The sequence below is a fragment of the Lissotriton vulgaris genome, chromosome 3_1, assembly GCF_964263255.1.
Source record: "Lissotriton vulgaris chromosome 3_1, aLisVul1.2, whole genome shotgun sequence".
Lineage (NCBI taxonomy): Eukaryota > Metazoa > Chordata > Amphibia > Caudata > Salamandridae > Lissotriton > Lissotriton vulgaris.
In genome coordinates, this window is record NC_141689.1 from 1,250,811,554 (window position 1) to 1,250,832,076 (window position 20,523).

Below are 20,523 nucleotides of genomic sequence, written 5' to 3' on the forward strand. Positions count from 1 at the left end.
ATTACATTTTCAAGTTGAATTTTTACTCAAACGTACCGTTAGTATAATTTTGCATTGCACATCATTTTGCCGTCATTTCCTGTAATTATGCTGTAGCAAAATACAAGACCTTCACACATCCCTGGCTAGTAACATCTGTAATGATGATCCATAAGCTCATCCATGCCCTATTATTTTCATTCCACATCTTCACCATCAGGTAATATTTCTCGTTAAATGTCACTGTGTACTGGAACTCCTCAACTCTTTTTTAGGTCTGGCTTGACAGCACAGCTTTATGCGAGGCCTTTTGTTACCAATTATTAAAAATACACATGCAGAGTTGGCTTTGGTTCCAGCCAGAGGAGTAATTCTCCTCCAACTCATACTAGTGGCAATCTAGCAGCCGTATTATGTATAGTACCGGGGGTACATTGGGTGCATGCACCTGCTCTGTGCGCCATGACAGCCCTATGGTATTATAGAAAAGGCTGCAGATATTTGTGTTCTCCCTTCTGTCATACCGATAGAACTGGCGCACATGTAGTGTCAGCAGTATCTTTAGAGGATGTTCCCTTATTTGCATAGGGACATGGCCCCATACAGAGGTATTCACGTTGTCTCTGAGCCCACACCCTCGTACAACAGGAGCAGGGAGGAAAACAGGCCCACAGGAGGCACTCTGACAGTGTACCACAAAATGTGGCGCACTATTAGTGCGCCTCATGAGAGCAGCCCTCCGGAGCGGACAACGGGGGTCCCACGGACACCCTAGACATCTCCCCTACAAGTTGGTACATTCACTCACTGCATCCACCTGCATGGGGATCTCTGTCCTTTCTTTAACTTGCAGGCATCTGCAACCTACAATGTGGAATACAGAGCAGCATGTACGCAGGTGTTCTGAGCTTCACTGAATGTGCTTGCCTCCAGAGCAGCCACGAGTTTCATTGATTATAATAGGGCACACAGCCCTTGCTTGCACCTATTTGCATGTAACAAAAAACCTTTAAAATGTTTTTTATGTCCCCTTAGACTTTGATAAGCAACACCGTTCTCCAAACACAAGGTCATAAATAGGAGTGGTGGAACAAATGACACAAGAGAGGGTGAAAACAGTAAAAGAATGAATGGATGGATGGATGGATAGACCAGAAAATGGATGGATTGAGAGAAGTATAGATGATAGAGAGGAGGGAAGGAAGGTTGAAGAAAATGTTGGCGAAGAGAACAGATGGACTAAGGGAAACAAGGATGTATGGGAGTAGGAAGAAAAGATGCAGATATGGGTGGATGGATGGATGGATGGTGGATGGAAGACCAACTTCACTGATAATGTAGGGGGTGAAAGAGAGCACTTAGCCCCATTGTTTTAATAATTTATTCGGTTCCATTAAGGATGTGGTTTAATGGTGGGGTTTTTAGGTCGAGGTAATATCCGATCTGCCGAAGGCAGACCGGAAGTCCGAGATTTAATGTTGCTTAGTGTGGACTATTTGTCCTGCCTCTTTTTTGCCTCTCTCCCATTGGCTGGCTTCCTAAACGGAGGCCAGCCATTGGAGGAGAGAGCCGTCCCTCCAAAGAAGCTCCGTCTTTTTCGGATTCGGGGGCGTAAGTTTTGCTGTTCTTTAGACAGTGATGTTGTCTGTAACTCAGAACCACAAAACCACGTCCCCGATTCAGAAAAATACGGAAGCTTGTGGCCGCCATTTTTTTCTCGTCTGTGGTGAGGATCGAATGTTCTTTTAGCCCTTCTTGCTCACACACCCGGGAGAATTCCAGCGCTCGGATACAAGAGAGACTGCCCCTGCTTTGTTTTTAAACCCTTCGCCCTTGCTTTGTTTTTAAACCCTTCGCCCTTAGAGGTCCTCCTTAAGTGTCGTTCTTGTTCCGTTTTGATGCAAGCATGAAAGATACCTTGCCAAGGGGTCAGTCGACTGCTATAGCACGTAGTTGCTCATACTCTTTGCATTGTATGCGCAGTTACTGAGCTGGAGACTCTACTGCACCCGGGCTAGACAAGGCCTCACGTGGTCTTGATGAATGTGGATTGTACTGTTCAATTTTCGGCCAGTCGCATCATGGCGTAGGGAGTAACCTTTGCAGTCGATTGCCGAGATCAGCGTAGAAGGAAGTCCGTGCTTCTGAGCACTACCACCAGCAGGGCTGGTGGCGGTGCGGTCTAACGCCAAATAAGTCAGTGGTGAAATGGAGAAGAGGGAGAGGTGGAGGCGGAGAGGGGGCGATGGAGAGGAGAGGGGACGACGGAAAGAGAAGGTAGGTGAAGCAGAGAGAATGAAGTGTTAGGGGGAGGGAAGAAAGTGTGGTAGATTGAAGTGAGATAGTGAGGCAGAAATAAAGAAGGTGAGGCAGAGATCGAGAGGAGGGCAAGGGGAGAGAAATACAAGATTGAGGCAGAGAGAGCGAGGAGTCCGTGACAGAGAGCGAGCGGAGGGTGAGGCAAGGAGAGGTGGGAAGAGAAGCGCGTGAGGCAGGAAGGAGTAGAGGGCGAGGTGGGCAGGACAACAGGGTGGAACGGGAATGAGAGGTGGGTGAGGTGGACAGAGAGGTGTGAGGTGGAGAGAGTGATGGGGGAGGTGGAGTGAGAGTAGAGTGAGGCGGAGAAAGCAGAAGAGACGGTGCTTAGGTACAATCCTTAGGGTGGTGGGGCCTAGCGCCACAAAGGCCACCTTGTGAGCTGTCCATGCTTCTGGGCACTACCGACAGCAGGGCCGGTGATGGGGTCTCAAAGCGCCAATCAGGCCACGGTGTGAGCTGCCCTTACCTCTGGGCACTACAGATAGCAGTGCTGATGGTGTATCCTAGCGCTACACAGGCCAGCTTGTGAGTTGCTCCTGCTTCTAGGCGCTGTTGGTTTGTGTCCCAGCGAGTCACACAGGCCAGCTGCATTCCAGAAGCTTCTTTGAAAATGAAGAGAGGGGCTCCTCTTTGTTTGATTTCCAAGACGTATTTAACACCTACGACGCTCATGACGAGCTCAGCTCGTCATGAGGTACAACCCCATACACTCATGACGAGCTGAGCTCGTCATGAACAATGGGAAAAGCAAAAGCCCAGCACAGGAGGAAAATAACACTAGCATCGATGGTGTTAATGAAGTACGACGCCACAGTGGGATCGCATCAGTAAAGTGGGGGGAGGGGCAAAAGGGTGTTGTACATCGATTAGGATATGTGTCATCGGGTGTTATTGATATTGGGAAGGTCAGTTTCACGTTCAATTGAAAGAATTCCTGCAGAACATCAACAACGTCTTTATATCGAGTTTTTACTTCACTGCCGCTCTTTCTAAGCGCTCCAAATGGCAGATGGCAGTACTAACCAATGCAATGGTACTCATCGACCTCATAAGGCTGAAGAGCGAAGTTGGTCTTGAATTATTCAACCCCAGGACTCGCAAGTACACAAGATGACAGCAAAATGTAACTTTTGTAGCGGGTTAAGCTTCATTTACATACACGAAATCGTTATCCTAAATGCAGCAGGAAGTGAGGCTGACCGAAGGAGGGAGGAACAGAGAGTCAACGCTGAGGTGGAGGCAGTGCTTTAAATGGGCCGGTACTGCCAGGTACGGAGTACCAGTACTTTTCTATTTTGAGAGGGAGAGTGCCTGCACTTCTCAAGAGAGACATAATACTTTTATTTGGAGAGTACCCAACCCTTCTCAGAACTACGCAGGCGCTCTAGTACAGAGTGTCTGCACTTCTTTTTTTCCCATTTCAAGCACTGGTTGGAGGAGGAGAGAGTCAGTGGTGAGATGGAGAAGAGGGAGAGGTGGAGGCGAAGAGGGGGCGATGGAGAGGAGAGGGGACGACGGAAAGAGAAGGTAGGTGAAGCAGAGAGAATGAAGTGTTAAGGGGAGGGAAGAAAGTGTGGTAGATTGAAGGGAGATAGTGAGGCAGAAATAAAGAAGGTGAGGCAGAGATCGAGAGGAGGGCAAAGGGAGAGAAATACCAGATTAAGGCAGAGAGAGCGAGGAGTCCGTGACAGAGAGCGAGCGGAGGGTGAGGCAAGGAGAGGTGGGAAGAGAAGCGCGTGAGGCAGGAAGGAGTAGAGGGCGAGGTGGGCAGGACTACAGGGTGGAACGGGAATGAGAGGTGGGTGAGGTGGACAGAGAGGTGTGAGGTGGAGGGAGTGATGGGGGAGGTGGAGAGAGAGTAGAGTGAGGCGGAGAAAGCAGAAGAGACGGTGCTTAGGTACAATCCTTAGAAATACAGAGCAAACAAAGTAGGCATTGTAAATGCTTGTTGGAAGAGCAGTGGTGAGTCCGACCCCCCTTCCCCCCATGACTGCCCGCATTCCCAGGGCTAGCTCTTAGACACCTGGGAGATGCTAGACAGCCCGTTCATCTTTAAGGGCCACCCACGCTTCTTCAAGGCCCTCCCAGATCCCGAACACGGGAGCAGGGCCTGTGTAAGGAGGCAGCCCCAGACCCCTGCAGCCATTCAGGGTGGCATTGAAAGGCTTGTTCCTATTGCATGTAGTCAGTGTCCTGTGCGCAGTGTGGGGCAGGGGATGGGGCTGGCCAGAGCAGGGAAGGAGTGGTTTTCACTCACAATGTGCGCATGAACTGTTTGGACGGCCCTCGTGGGCCGACCAAACAGTTCGCCAACAAAACAATCATTGGTGTACAGTAATGAAATTACAGATATGTACAAAATTAGTGGAAGCACACAGCTTTTGCCAAATCAAAATCTGTATTGAAGATAATTGGCATTAGGGGGGCACTAAAGCCCCTCGCACTATTGCTTCTTTAAGCTCTGTTTCGGCTGATGACAAAGCTTGGATACAGCTGTGCCATCAAGCCAGATGTAAAAAAAAAAATAAAAAAAAAAATAGACGCACCATCCATCGAATCCAGTCCTACTCCTTTCTCAAACTCTATACACATGCCTTCTGTGAAGGCTCTCTCTCCTTCATTTTATACCTAAGGCTTTTATTACCAAACTTGACTGCTTGTTATAAAAATGTCTTCTCTCTAATGCTCACCTATTGCCATTGTAAATGACAATACCATTTATTTATGTTTTTTAAAAAAAAGAAAAAAAATGTCATGAGCAATGCCAATAGCTCTACCTTTAATAATGCCGAGACCATTGCATTGTAAATGCTTGTTTTATTTTTCTGCCTACTCCCTGGCTTGGAACTTTCTTGAGCAACACAACATTTGCCCAGAAAGCATAAGCTCCCAGTTTATAAATCACAAACCATGCAAACACACCAACAAGATCCAACTAGGAAAGCCTTAAACATCCAAATAAGAACCAACAGCCTTTAAAAACACCCCCTATGACAAAGATTAACAGAGTGCTAAGCCAGATAGTGAAACCAAGCATTAATGGGCAGTGGTAGAAAAATTCATAAGCAAATTTGATGCTCAGCTTCCAGTAAAGCTCTTTAAATGTGATCGTTAAATTAGCCTTATTAGATGAGCATTAATTAAGCCAGAGCGCCGATTCATCTATTACAAATCGTAAACATTTACTCCACGAGGCACTAATAGCCTAACAAGCACCTACAACCTTCAAATACAGCATCAGCACCATTATTACTGATTTCGTATATTGTTCACCAGCTTCTGCTTTAGTACACCTTATCAAAAACAATAAAGGGGGCAGAACAAAATCTACTTTGGAGCTATGTCAGGAATTCAGATTTGCTATTTTGTACAAGCTAAGCAAATCTAGTTTGAAAAACAACCCTTATAGCTTTACATCTTCCCATATCTTGCCCCCGCTAGGGTTTATCTCAAAGGACAGAGTGTTTGTGTGCAAACCTCTTCCCTCTTTTGTGCTCTCTTCATAACTGGAGAAAGGCAACATGCTGTCCCCCGGGCCTCGGCAATCAGTTAAGAAGTCTCGACCAGGAGACGCAGCGGATGATTTTACCACTCCCACTCGAGTCCTGTTTTCCAAATCAGCATGGCTGCATCTCCACAGACAATGAAAAAGGCTATAAATAAACAATGCACATTGGATAATCAAACAACACTCTCTAAATAAACTTTAACAATCACAATACGTTAGATTGATCTTACCATTGCTACTCTCTACCTTAAGTGTAGTTAGATGGACCCTCATGTCTCTGTTCTCTCCTAACACTGCGCATGCTCAGGGAGGCAGCAACATACTGCGACCTGTTCACTTAGGGCCTCATTCTGAGATGTACAGAGTGATCATTTTGCATACCCTTTTGCTGATTTATTACCTGCACATATATTCAAAGGTGCGAACACAAGGTTAGATGGCTCATAGCAGATTGTATGAGGGCCCAGAGAAGACAGCTTGTCATGCCCTCACCATTCATTGACAGCTGTTACGACACAGGTATATATTATGAGTTTAAAAAACAAAAAAACGTTGGTTTTCACAGTTATAGTTTACTGATCTATGTATAACCTGAGCCTCTGCCATGCACTGCTTAAAACCTCAGAGATTACATCACTCATCACTCAATCACGCTGATCACATCTGAAATTACACCTTCCATGACATCACAAATGACATCAGTGATAACACAGGGCACAATTTAGAGTCTGGCGGTCTTTGACCGCAAGACTCGCGGTGGCGGACTGTCCACCACTGCGCCCGCTGCACCAGGGAACCGTCGTTCTCTGGCTGTGGTGCAGTAGACAGGGCTATTCAATATGCAAAGCTGGACCGCCACGGTCCACCGAGCATATTTCGAGTTTCCCCACCACCAGCCTATTCGTGTTGTACTCGTAACCAGGCGGGTGGTCCCTGCACAGCTTAGGCGGTGCTGAGCTAGCGCAGAGCTGGCGTAGCACCACCAAAGTTATAATCAGCCCTAAAGTAACCTACAGCATAGGGTAACTGAGTGTACCTGACATGGATTGCAGATGTGTCTTGTAAAGTAGGGTTGGCTTAAAACCAAAGCCTGTTCTAAAAACGCTGTGAGAAAGGCCAAGGCTGCTGTTGACAATACATTACCCAGCAATGAATATCAGGTCACATATCCATGTTAAATAATTATAATACAGTGATAGAGATAACATTTATAAGCTGTGCGTTTTTGTTTCCAGCAACTCACCAAAAATTATGAGACACTGCAGATTTATTGAATAATGGATAATGTAGAGGTGTTCTACTCACAAGTGGTTTATCTCATACTTGTGTTGTAAGCATGGTTCCAATGATATGTGTCATTATGTCAGGAATGTCTGTAGTAAATTTTACTAAACTACGGAGCACTTTCCATAGGGCCTGACGGAAGGTGTCGTACAGGGCCATATGTATACCTGTCAACCTCTTGACTTCAATCAATCAATCAATCATCGCATTTATATAGCGCACTACTCACCCAGAGGGTCTCAAGGCGTTGGGGGAGGGGGGTCCGCTACTGCTCGAACAGCCAGGTCTTGAGTTGCTTCCTGAAGGCGAGGTGGTCCTGGGTCAGGCGGTGGTGGGTGGGGAGGGAGTTCCATGTCTTGGCGGCGAGGTAGGAGAAGGACCGTCCCCCTGTGGTGGCTCTACGGATGCGGGGGACGGCAGCAAGGATGTGGCTGGTCGATCGAAGCTGGCGTTTGGGAGCGTAGAAGTTGAGGCGGCTGTTGAGGTATCCTGGGCCTTGGTTGTGTAGGGCTTTGTGTGCGTGGGTGAGGAGACGGAAGGTGATTCTCTTGTTGACCGGGAGCCAGTGCAGGTCTCTCAGGTGTCCGGAGATGTGGCTGCGACGGGGGATGTCCAGGATGAGTCGTGCTGAGGCGTTCTGGATCCGCTGGAGTCTCTTCTGGAGTTTGGCGGTGGTTCCGGCGTAGAGGGAGTTGCCGTAGTCCAGACGGCTGGTGACGAGGGCCTGGGTGACCGTCTTAAACCGACCGACTTAAAATTGTGCGTCATTCTGAAGTCTTTAAGAGGGTAATCCTTTTAAGGTGAACAGAAAGGTGTTCAGAAAAAAAATTTGATTTCAAAATATTGGGAGACATAAATATCGGAATTTAAATATTGTGTCACACAAATATTGTGATGCACAAATATCGCTGACAAGAATATCGTTTTTGGGGGTAAGTGATATCGTTGTAAATATTATTGAGGTTTTTAATATTTTCTTCACTAATGTAGTGGTTAAAAATATCATTTTTAAAGTATTTAAATCTATCTTGTTGATATATTAGTTGATATATTTATTTTATGTGTTACTATTGTTTATATGCATGTTTCTAATTGTTTTTAAAACAAAGCTTGTAATTTTAAGTGATATAGAAATTTTCTACTAATTTCTAATAATAATTTATAGGAGCTGATTATGATGTTGGTCGGAAGGGCTCAGAACAGCATTCGGTTCATCGAAATCCGTATCGAAAGCCTTGTTTCCAACATACTTGGTAACATTTCCGACCGACCGATTGCGATGGTTGGAAACTGTTCAGATTGTCCGACTCAGTTCCGACTCACGTCTGGACAGCATTCAGAGGCTCCAAGTCAGTCGGAGTCGACTCATACTTTTCTACGGACTGCATTGCCGACCGAGCGATTACGATGTCGGATTCAGGCAGCCTTTCCGAATCGGTCTGTCCGACACGGACCGCCTTTATGAATCGAACTTTGGGAGCAGAAGCAGGCCCCCCTTCACTCGGAGGCCGCAGGTTGGGGCCTGTGGTGGTACCCATGGTCCCCTCTTTCCAACCATGCATGGTGTGGCAGGCACCAAAGGGTGCTCACCACAGGGTGCAAGGTTTTCCATGACCACATCTTTCTTCAATGAGAGCCTGTATTGTCGGTCGGAACAAAGGCTCCCACTGAAGTCAACCAGACAGACATGTACAGAGCACTCACTGGGTAAAAGATTTATTAAAAAGCAATTCTTTCAGATGTATTTCGGCGTGATGCCTTTATCAATGTTAGAAATGCTGCTACACTGTGCCAGTTCTGCTGATTGGCTTAAGTCCTATATGCGCCATTCTAATTGGTGGATACAAGGCCAATGGGAGGGCTGCAGTGCTTTTGCTGATCTTTTACAGCTGTGATGACGTACGGCAATGTTACAGTTTCTGCAATCGTATTTTTCACATATTTTACCCAAATTCAAGATAAAACATAATTCCTGATGGGCTGATTCAGATACTGATAACATTACCTAGAATGCATTATTGCTCCTCTCCATACTCTTTGGCCCCTCAGTAAGGACAGTCCATTCATCATGCTCCATGTAAACCCTTGCCAGTCGTTGGATAAAAAACACATGATGCCCGCAGGCGTCCGTCAAATGGCTCAGCGTCCTTAGGCTTACATTGCTTACGACCGTCATTGGTCGGCGGGGCAATCGTGACAACAGCAGTTCAAGAAGACTTTTTATAGATTCCGCTCCAGGGTCCCAGCTTTACTGCTAAACTCCTAGGGCGGGTGCTACCATTATATATATATATATAATATATATATATTATATATATATATATATATATATATATATATATATGTATATATATATATATATATATATATATATCTGTCTGTTTGTATGCTGATATAAGTATATATATTTATATATCGCATTAAATATGAGTGGAATGTATGTACTTTACATTACGTTAAATGTACATATTAAAATGTTTAATATTTACTACCATAAACTCCATTTATATTAAAAAATCTATATTTTTGTCTATTTTTGGACGATTTTAATGCCAATTACACATTTTCTGATATTTTTGCACGTACCATTATAAGTATAGAAGTGCCGTGCTGTAGTAAAGGATATTTTTGACACATTATTTTTGCCAACGATATTGTCTACCATGATATTGTGTTGGTGATCCAAACAGAAAATTGTCCACAGTTGTAGAATGTTGATTTAATTCAAGTTCACTCACCCTAAAGGATTGTGTCAGAGTGACTGTATGATGATGACATTTACCATGTAATGAGTGATGCAAAATACGAGGACATACGCAGTGCATGGCTGGAGTGTGATTTACAGTTAGTTCAGTAAACTATAACTGGGGATTTTCAGAGGTTTTTTAGTTTTTAAAAGTTAGTTTTTACCTCATTACCACTCCTCTCTATCACATCAATGTAACCTTAGTTTTGTTCGGTATACACACATGCCACAACTTAAGAGTAATTCAAGGTACTCAATCTTTAGTTGAAATCACCCATTTGAGGTCAAGAGGGAATTAAAAGTGTCCCAGTATTTCTGGTTACATATCCACCTGCAGCAAGCAAAGTGAAAATGTGCCTTAACACAGGCTGCAATGTGGTGAATGCATGTGGAAATCAATGCAGGAACACCAATTTCTGCATGTTAGTCACCGTTCCGGCATAGCAATATCACCCGGTATAGTGGAATAGCTTGGGTGGCATTGCCAAGCTTTATTACCAGGCCACTTGTAATGGACGCTTTGCATTTTATGCTGCCCAGAATAGGTGTATTTACTTATTGCATGGTTAACTAAAACCTTTGCAAGACAAACACACATAACGATACAGAATCGAAATTCAGACACATACAAAAAGCTGAAGATATTGAAGTTAAAACTCTGGATTGCTGCCCAGAATAAGCCCCCTTGCCTACAGTGAAAAAGACATTTTAGCGTCTCTGCTCTGGGACCCCAGGTCTTGTCTGCTCCAGACTCTCGTCTGTGCTTTCGCGTGCCCAAGTGAGATCCTTGCTTGCTTCTTAGCGCTCCTAATCGCATTATGGAAAGAAGACTTTCAGCAGGCACTTGGAACATATTTCACCTCCGACCCCCAGGTCACCTGAAAGGTGTGCGGAACATGACTAGCAGATGCTCACAACGCAGTCTGTCAGATGGGAGTGACACTGCAATGCAGGGTAAGGAAGAGAAAACAAATATAGCACAGCGACGTGAGTTGTTGAACTGAGTTAAATGGGCCGGCAGGGCTGGGGCTATACTATTAAAGGAGACCAGACAGCTGCCTTGGACACAACAACAAAATGACACAAGAGGTCACGAGATTGCAACAAAAGGCATAAAAAATGGCCTTGTTCTTAGGAAACAAGGGAGCAAAAAAACCTCCTCACAGCAAACAATTTACTCGGGACTCCGATAACGTAAATCTTGAAGCCATGCTCAGGCGGTTTGTTCTCTTTACGAACTATATTTAAAAATCTTACTGCCATTTTTGGAAGAAGGGGGCTCTTATCACTAGCAACATGCTTATATATCAGACCCAGAAAGCAAAAGGAACCTTTTGACAATGTGCTCTCACAGCTGCCTTCCTTCACTCATGCGGTGAGACAGAGCTCTACAGGCTAGAAGGAAACAGACTTGTTTCTTCACTCATATCAACAAGGGCCAACCTCTTGCTGCTCTTCAGACTCAACATGAACTCGCTGATGCTGAGCTCTTTCAATACAATCAGGTCAGTCATGCACTACACTCCCTCATCCCTAGAGGCACATCCCTTCCCGACTCGTCACCATTAGAGGACAGAATATTAGATGGCCATGTCCCAGACAAGTATTCAAACAGTGTTATGTGATATGCACTCCTAACTTTTATCCATTTAACCTGAATTTCATCAATTATGTCTGGTGCTGACCCATATCTTGACTAGCCCCTAGTCAAGTTAGTACAACTGAAAAAAGACCCACAGAAACCTGTGTTATGGGGAGCACATAACACAGGTTTCTGCATGTCCCAGACATGACCATTTTGCTAATTTACAATAAAATGGTAAATCACGTGGACGACCCTCTTTTAACTTTGAGGCAGTAGTGGGTAGACGATGGGATAGAAATGGACGATGAGGATTGGCAGGAAGCGGTTTCCTTGCCATCTCGTCCCGATTACGGCTAGTCCAGCTTAAAATCTTGCACAGAGTATATATGACCAGCCCTTGGCTCAGGTCTGGGGAGCAGCAGCCCCGCCAACTCTGGAAGCATAGGAGGGTAATATGGACTGGTGTATGTTCAGAGAAAAGACAGCGTTTACTTCCAGAGGCTGCCCTAAGAAATGGGCCAGCATTTGGTCACAGGGGAACTCCAATCGTGGAGATATTTGCACTCTCCCACAAAGTATTGAGCTTGACGATCAGCCTCTCCTTTGAAGTTTTTTCACTGCATATAATTTACTATTGTATTGACTTGTGTGTCGTGCAAATATTTGTATTGTACTGATTTCAATGATGTTATGCCGAAGATTGTTTAGTAAAAAGTTTCATTAAAAAAACAAGGCCAACCACCGAGAGACCGTCCCCACAGCCAGACATGCGCCCTACAGATCTGCTAATACGTACGCATCGGAAAATATCGAAATATGACAACTACGAGAAGGCAGATACGGATAAGGAGGAAAGTAACCCATGTAGACTAGTTAAGGGTTAACAATGGAAATGACTATTGGATAATTCAGTATATTTTAAAATTTGTATTTTTGTATTTTTATACCCACTTTATTTTAGTATAGTAACAATAAGCATTACAAAAAGGGAAATATGTTGAGTAAAAGTGTACTCTTTTGCGAAGGACTCAGGCAACACAACACTGGTGCAGTGATTCCACACTTCGAGTTTTAGCAAACATGCTTGAAGGCCACTGAAGGACTGATCTTCTGAGTCATCTCATTCACTCCCGCCTTACCAAACAGTACAGGGATCCCTTCCACATGGTTAGAAAACTCCCCAGTCTCACTTTATGTATGCCTGAAAGGGGAGACAAACGGGCTCAAATGTGACCATCTTGTCAGTTTTTCAAGAGTGTAAATATTCCAGATTTTCCCCACCATACATGAAGCGGAGGGGCTGGGATTGTTTCTGGAAGTGAGCTAAGGCCAGCCTGGCGGCCACTAGGAGCTGAATGCAGGGGCGTCCACAGGTAAACGTGGCGAGGCAGTGGGCTGGGCAAGGCGCGGCAGGGGGGAGGCCGATAGACGACGCAATAGGTGTTATTTATTTATTTAATTATACCTATTCCGTCGTCTGTCAGTTCCCCCCTGCTCCCACCCGCCCCACCCCGTTTACCTCTGCCGGTTGCCGCTGGCTCAGTGAGTTAAGTGGTATTTGTTGGTTTCCCCAGCCTCTCCCACAAGTAGCGCCAATGGCTGAAGTGGGAGCGATACTCCCAGCATCGTTCTAATGTGGCCAATAATTTCTGTTGTTTATGATGGAATGAGGAGGCATGCCCACCACATGAAATATTTGTGTTTTTAATAAGAGAAATGGTAGAGCTCTATTACTCTGTGACATAACGTAATGGCTAAACAATTACATATAGCAGCATAGGACATGCATCATATATTCTGAGTGAGAGAATTGGTTTGGAGCATGGAACAATTTCTTTACAGGCTTTCATTTCACATTTGATGCCAACCATGACCTGCTACAAGGATCACATGTTTTGAACTTCACAGGGGCATTTAGAAATAAAAACACGTTCACACCATAGGCTTCTTAAAATGTTGGCCTTTACCACTTACCAATAAAGTATTGCGGAAAAGTTGTTGTATTTTAGAATACATCTTGGATTAACTGGCTGAATCAGAAATTAGGTTGGCTGGGTTAAAAAAAACTGTGGCTAAGAAGAGTATTGTTACCCTATGTTAGGCTCTTACTAGATAACTAAAGCCTCGACTAAATCCATTGACCATGTTGGCAGGAGAAATGAGACCTATTTTTACTTGTGAGGCCTTGTTGTTTGCCTTGTTGTTTGTTCTTCTTTGTGAAACTTTATCACTTATGAGAAAGGTGCATTTAGATTATATGTCTGTGTGTAATTATGGAATATATGTGAATTGAAATTGATTTTAATGTTTCTAGTTCTGTGGAACAGAGTTGATGTGTTTGGATAACAGATTTTGAAATTAACTATAAAACTACGGAATGGGCTTTAATGATATGAAGGATTCTTTGTTTTTTTACTGTCGTTTCCTGTATTATGACAAACATCATTCCACCACAGCCACATAGATGCACAACCCTGCTGGATGCGCATGCTGCCCTCTTTGAATGAAAAAATGATAATAAAAAAACATTAAAGGATGTCTGTCTTGGCAGGCAAATGCACGGGACATCTATAAATGGTTTTTGAAGACTTTTTTTTATTTACAATAATAAAGAGAAACCCCCAATCAAAGATGTCTGCTCTCACAGTGCCTCTGCGGGATGCAGAGGACTGCTAGTGGTGGCGAGCGGTCTGGTACCAGTGCATGAGCAGCTGCCATTTCCTTAAAAAATAAGGTTTTTATTTAAAAACACAGAACACATTGGCCCACAAACCCTAGTCATAAAGGGGATAACTATTTTTGGCAGATGTGCATGTGTGAGTCACAAAAACGAAGTCACTCATGCTAAAGACAGCCAGTGGGTGAAGGAGGCCCAATGCTGTAGGCTGTTGACGTAGCAGCAAAATGTGAATGGCGTTACAGCAGACCAATGGCTGAAGAGGGCTCACTGAGGGGCACGGGGCAATTGCGGCCCGTTCAAGTAAGATCGGTGGGTCCGGGTTGAGGGAGATTCAACAGAGGCCCTCAAGGGGAAATTAAATAAATAATTAATTTTCCCTCGTCGTCGTCTGTCGAATTCCTTCCACCCCGCCCCAACGCCCCACGCTCTTACCTGCATGGGCTGCGGCTGGCACCGGGTAATGTAAAAATAGCTAATGTAAAAAACCCACCCACCTGATATAACCCATCTCGAATAATCTTCACTACACCCTTGATTTTCAGTGTCCACTTGTTGTCTGTCTAGACTCACACTATTCAAATACCAATAAATACCAACACACATTCCTATGTCAGCTGTAAAAGTATTTTAATGTGACCATGCGGGAACAAAGCAGATTCGGTGTTAAGAGTTGTATTCGGTTTCAACCCTACAAAAAGGGCAACCCTTACCCTGCTCCTCATTCTTTCTACAAGTCAATATGCACGTGCTGTGGTTTCAGAGCTTCGCATTGTTAAAAGCATTAATGGAAATTGTACACTTTGGCAAGGTTCGCCCTACGTCTTTCGTGGGCATACCTGGGCGTTTCTTCACATTACTTTCTCTCGCCTTGTATTCGTGTTCCATGCCAGCCAGGCAACTGTGTGTACAAACTGCTGTGCCATATTCCAGCATATAGAACCAGGGGCAGCTTTTTCCTGTGCCCTCTTCCCCTTTCAAATTCAGAAGACCTGTGCCCCCCACCACCACCACCCCAACTGCATCAAGTAACATTCCAGCAGCAGCTTACCTGGTCCTTGTCAGGCTTATCAGAGATGTCGTTCAGGCTGGTGGAGGTCAGGTTTCGGTGGGTCATTGTTGGGCTGCCTGCAAGGACAAGATCATGGCTCAGATTATGCTCGGCATGCCACCAAGATGGCTTGGGCAGGGCTACTATTGCAAATGCAACAAGCTACCTAAGAGAGAGCAGAGGGAAGTAGGATAGGAGATGAGGAGCAGGAGAAAGAGGAGAAGGACAAAGAATATTCCAGAGGTTCCCGGTAGCACCCTTGCACAGTTCCATCTCGCACCTCAAACTGGCATGTGTGAAATCACTAAATGAAGGTATTGCAGAAAAGCCAATTTGCACAAAAGAAGCGTTTCAAATGTTTGTGAGCATTTCTGGTAGTATTCTGTAAAGGAGTTACTTCGCAATGGGGTCGACCAACTGTCGTTTCGCAGAAGAGAGGCTGGTGACTTATGATTCTTGCCATCAAAGCCACTCAACAGATGTAGGTGTCCAGGAGCTAAACAAAGCACGTGTGCAAAGACCATGCAACTCAAACACCCCTAGGGAAAACGTACAAATCAACTACAAGTCGAAGGACGACCAATGCATTCAGTTGGGAACTTCAATGGCTCTTTGACCACACCCTATTTGCACACTTTCTAGGCGAATCACAAACTTCGTGACCGTAGAAGACTACATTACACAGTCCCTGAAAGGGTCAGATATGTGTATGCATTGAACAGGTGAAAAAAGAGACCTACAGTAACCCGCAGGCACAAAAGATGCACACAATGTACAAGCAACAGTTTGTAAGTCACCGTGAGATGCAAATTACCACTTTAGTGAATGTGAAGTCTCTACAACATTATAATATAAGCCAACGACATGCAGTAATAATTTGGCATTACACAACCAGTGTCTTGTGAGCAACCGTGAAAATGAAGTGGTCCAACAGCCACATCTCCTTTGTGGGGCCTGGATGAAGTCACATATCTCATCACCCCATGCCTGCTACATTGAGCAAACATGTACCCCATGCTATAGCATGACATGTCATTTGCCAAGTAGCCAGTGAAATAAAGGAATTGAAGCTTGCCATCCAATATAGGCCCCAGTACACCTACCTAAATCTGAGCGCAATATGGTAATATCTGTGACCGTATTATGTATTGTCATTGTTTGCGCCGGGCGCACACTATGATATGTGTCCCATATGGTGAATGCGTTGCCTCCAGGGCAGCCGTGAACTCGCGCTGCCCTGAGGGCAGGGCATTCATGTGAAAAAACAGAGCGCAGCCCCTCCGTGTTTTCACAGGGCAGGCGGCAACCTGCCTGCACTTTTAAAAGAGATTAGAGATCCCCTTGAAGGCGGGTGCAGTCAGTGACTGCACCCGTCTGCAAGAGGATGTCTGGGAGGTCCACAGGACCCCCTTTCTCCCCTCCAGAGGGCTGCTCTCAGGGCCAGGGGCGCACTCACAGTGCGCCCCCTAGACGGCGGCGCACTGTGAGTACACCCCCTAAGAGCTTATTTGCCTCTGCGCCACATCTGTAATATGGCACGGGTGCAGAGGCAAAGGAATTCCCTCATTTGCAGAGGGCATGCCCCTATGCAAATGAAGGAACCTCCCTGATGGCAGCATAGGCGCTTTAAGTGGGACACCGCTCTCAGGATTACTGAAGGGGACGCAAAAGCGTCTGTGCCCCCTTCTGTACCAAAGTGCCCAGGAGGCACGCAAAGTGGGCGCAAACGCCCATTGCGCCCCTGAGGCACTTACTGTAATACGGCCCCTGTTCGTCTATTGAGCATCCATTAGCCAGCCCGCTGTACTCTCTCGCACCCAGAACCCTTAGGTGAAACAGCTTCATACAACATGTGCTGTTCAGACCATGCGGGAGTTTGCAAAGTAGCAGTGCACCGCTACAGCTATAAAATCATTTTCTAGAGTTGAGAGCACTACAATTCTTCCAGAATGCAATTCTAAAAAAAAGTGTTGCACATGTCAGTTGATATACTTTTGCTAAACAAAAGACTGAGTGCCTATTTGAGTGTCCATGGCCGGCTCAAGTACTGGTGGCGCTGCCCCCCCCTCCCCCCCGGCCTCTTTCTTCACAGATTTACTCACTACCACCCTCCAACAGTGCCCCTCATCTCTCCCTATCCCCCTTCTGAAATTAATGCCATTGTTTTATAGTGCTACTCATACCAGTGTAGGCTGTCAGAGGACTTTACGTTACACATACATTAAGCATAGACAATGAATCATGCGTGTGTAAACCAATCTATAGAAAGTGTTACATAACAAAATGACGATTATAAGGTGTAGGAGTCACACAGCATCCATACTAATAGGCAGGATATTTTAGGAGTGCTTGGTCTGGAGAATCACAAATTCAGGATTTAAAACGTGTTACAATGGCTGCTGTTGGCTTTAATAATAAGAATGTATTTCTAACCAAACCATCCCCTTTAAGCAATATCAGGATAATGAAAGAATGGGAAACACACAACATTTTAACCCACACCATGCAATTTGCATGAAGCTCTTTGATGACAGGTCATAGGTCGCGGTGCCATATTAGTATTGTAATTTTTGAAGTATAAATAAGTGTGGTAGGCACATCCTCGGGTTGTAGTGATCTGTGCAAACTTTATCTAATTGTGTTCAGTTTTGATGGCATTGTATGCTTTGTGAGTGGTGAAGTAAGAGAGGTATACAAGGGCATTGATGATGTGTGGAGTTAGGCTGAAGCACAAGGCCTACTTGTCATCTACCTGGTTTAATTGACGGTGTAGGGAATCGTCACAGAAAAAAAATATATTCGGGCAGGTATTTTTTGCAATAGACTATGTGTGTATAATGTCTTTGTCTGAGTGATTCAGCGTGTCCTATTTCTATTCTGTACCAATTAAAACAATTTATTGCACGGGTCCCTACATATCTACAGGAAAACGTAAGCAATTGTAACAGAAAAATTGAGCGCTGGACAAGTCATATTTTCTGTAGCAAGTTTGCCTATCTCAGTTGTTGCAAAATGCCAAAAATAATTGAGCAGGACAATGAAAATAAGTGGCATTGACCAATTCATGAATACAAATGTATCTTTTGTATGGAAAATGAAACCAGGCAAAGTTAATGCAAGGAGGAAGCAGCATAACTAGGATTTTCGAGCATGAACAGTAGTTGCCCGTGAATGGAGTTCCGCGTGGCGGTGTGTTGGGGCGGGGGAGGGGCAGGGTGGGGGTTAGTAAACTACGGAATTCGGGCGAACAGAGGTAAGTAAACAAATAAATAAATAAAAAGAATTTCATTGCGCACGCTGCATTGCCAAATGGGATGCAGCGTGCACAACAAATTTTTATTTAATTTATTTGTTTACTTACCTCTGTTCGGCCCTATTCCGTAGTTTACTACCCCCCATCCTGCCCCTCCCACGCCCCGCAGAACTCCCTCCACTGGCCGCTACTGACGTACTATACTGCCCGCAAACTTCACCTGAGGGATACCAATCTCTAAGTGTTTAATACGTATTGAACTACCATTCCTTGATGATTTTGGTTGACTACGGGGACCAGCACTGGATGCTAGCCATTGATTACAAAGAACAAAGATTCTACACATTTTAACTCTGATTAAGTCAATGGTAGGAAACTCACTTTGACGAAACATGTGTTGGCTGCGAGCATATTTGGGCCTGTATCCTTATAAATGTGCTGTCCTGTGTCTACATGAATGTTTCTGAGTAGGATATCTCCATCAAGCCCCCTGTCCATCTGTCAATGCTTTACTGAATATGTTGTCTTTCATAGTATGAGTGACCGTATGTCTGTTATCTGTGTGCCTCTTTGTGTTGTCTGTGCTCATGTATTCCAACGCGAATGGACATAATTGTTCGCATGGTTGCTCTAATGCTGTTGTGTGTATTGGCGTTAGCCGGTTTGAAAGGATTATTGTATGTCTGCTGGCATCCAACAAAAATGATTTCTACAAGGAACTGCATGAAGTGAATACGCAAGTACACTCCACTCTTTTCTCCACCTCAATATGATTTCCTCTGAAGGTGGGGTAAAGATAAAGGAGTCTATTCACAAACTACTTTTTGCAGTATGTTTATTCATATTACAATACTACTACTAACGTACTACACAATCATATCCACAAGCCTATGAATAAATATCTCCGCCTCCACTTGTCCCAACTTTTCTATGGGGAGATCCTCACACATGTAAGTTACTACTTACTAGTACATGTGGAAGGGACCAGGGGCTGTCTGGAAAAAGGGAATACTTACTACCAAATGGGGGGGGGGGGGGGGGGGGGGGGGGTTGGGAAGAATAAGGAGGGATTTAGGGAGGGGGTTGGGGAGGGACATGCACCAAAAGGCAGAAGAGTAAGCCCATTGCTATTCGCTATCTCCACTTCTAAAGTTACAACAGCCTAAAAAGGGACCCACAACACTAGTAAATTAGCCCAGCACAGAGCTGAAGTGAGTCCAGCAGCACACATTGCCACCCACTTGTACTGCAAAACTTTCCCACAGAAAATAATAGTGGTGGGAACTTAAAATAAAAGCCCATGGGTATTAATGTTAAATGAAATACAATTATTTAAAATAGTCCAAAGTATACATAAATATATTTTTATGTTTAAAACAATAAAGCATTTATTATTTAATTAAACAATATTTTAACACGTTTTTGGATTTATACATTAAAGAAGCATTAACTTTCATTAAAATAGAATTACATTACTTCTAATTATTCTACAAACAACTTTCAATAATTATTATTGATAAAAACGTGTTTTTCTTATTAGAAGGAATTTATTTTGCAAGTTAAACAACAGAAAAAGCATATTTATTTAAAAAATGTAAATGAATTAAAGATTTAATTCAAAATTAGGTTAATTGTGCTGTAGCACTTTTGTAATTTTGTTATACAAGAAAAATTGATATATAAAATATTATTATATATTTTTTTCAATTTAAATAAAGGCTATTTTGCTTTTTATTATACTTTACCATAGGGAGACTCCACTGTCAGGGATTTAATTATAAGGTAAATGAAAAAAACGTAATTCAACTTCAAAATAAATTAATAAAAATAGTTTTATGTTAAATAATGTAAATCATTTATATATTCATTTTGAAGGTAGAACAAAAAAAATGCTAGAGCATTATTAATTTTGTATATATATGCATGGTTTTTATTGAATGCCATGCACCACTGCCATAACGCGTTTCAGCCTACAGGAGGCCTTGATCATATATATATATAATTATCCATGAGCCCAGCTCACCAAGCATCCTGCAAGATTAAACACGGAGATTTGCCAAAAGAAAATCGAAAAGGAATGCTGGTAAGGGAGCAAGATGTCGTTTTTTCACTTGCTGGCTG

The 20,523-nt window shown here is 44.0% G+C and overlaps 1 protein-coding gene across 5 annotated transcripts in view; it reads right to left on the reverse strand.

Moving 5' to 3' along the window:
• SLC4A4 (solute carrier family 4 member 4) overlaps nucleotides 1-20,523 on the reverse strand; it is a 710,971-nt gene that overhangs the window by 184,550 nt on the left and 505,898 nt on the right. For all 5 annotated transcript variants that reach the window (XM_086961758.1, XM_086961762.1, XM_086961760.1 and 2 more), the window contains one exon: nucleotides 15,150-15,226. In XM_086961758.1, the coding sequence (XP_086817884.1) occupies nucleotides 15,150-15,226 (77 nt within the window). The remainder of the gene's footprint in view (nucleotides 1-15,149; nucleotides 15,227-20,523) is intronic.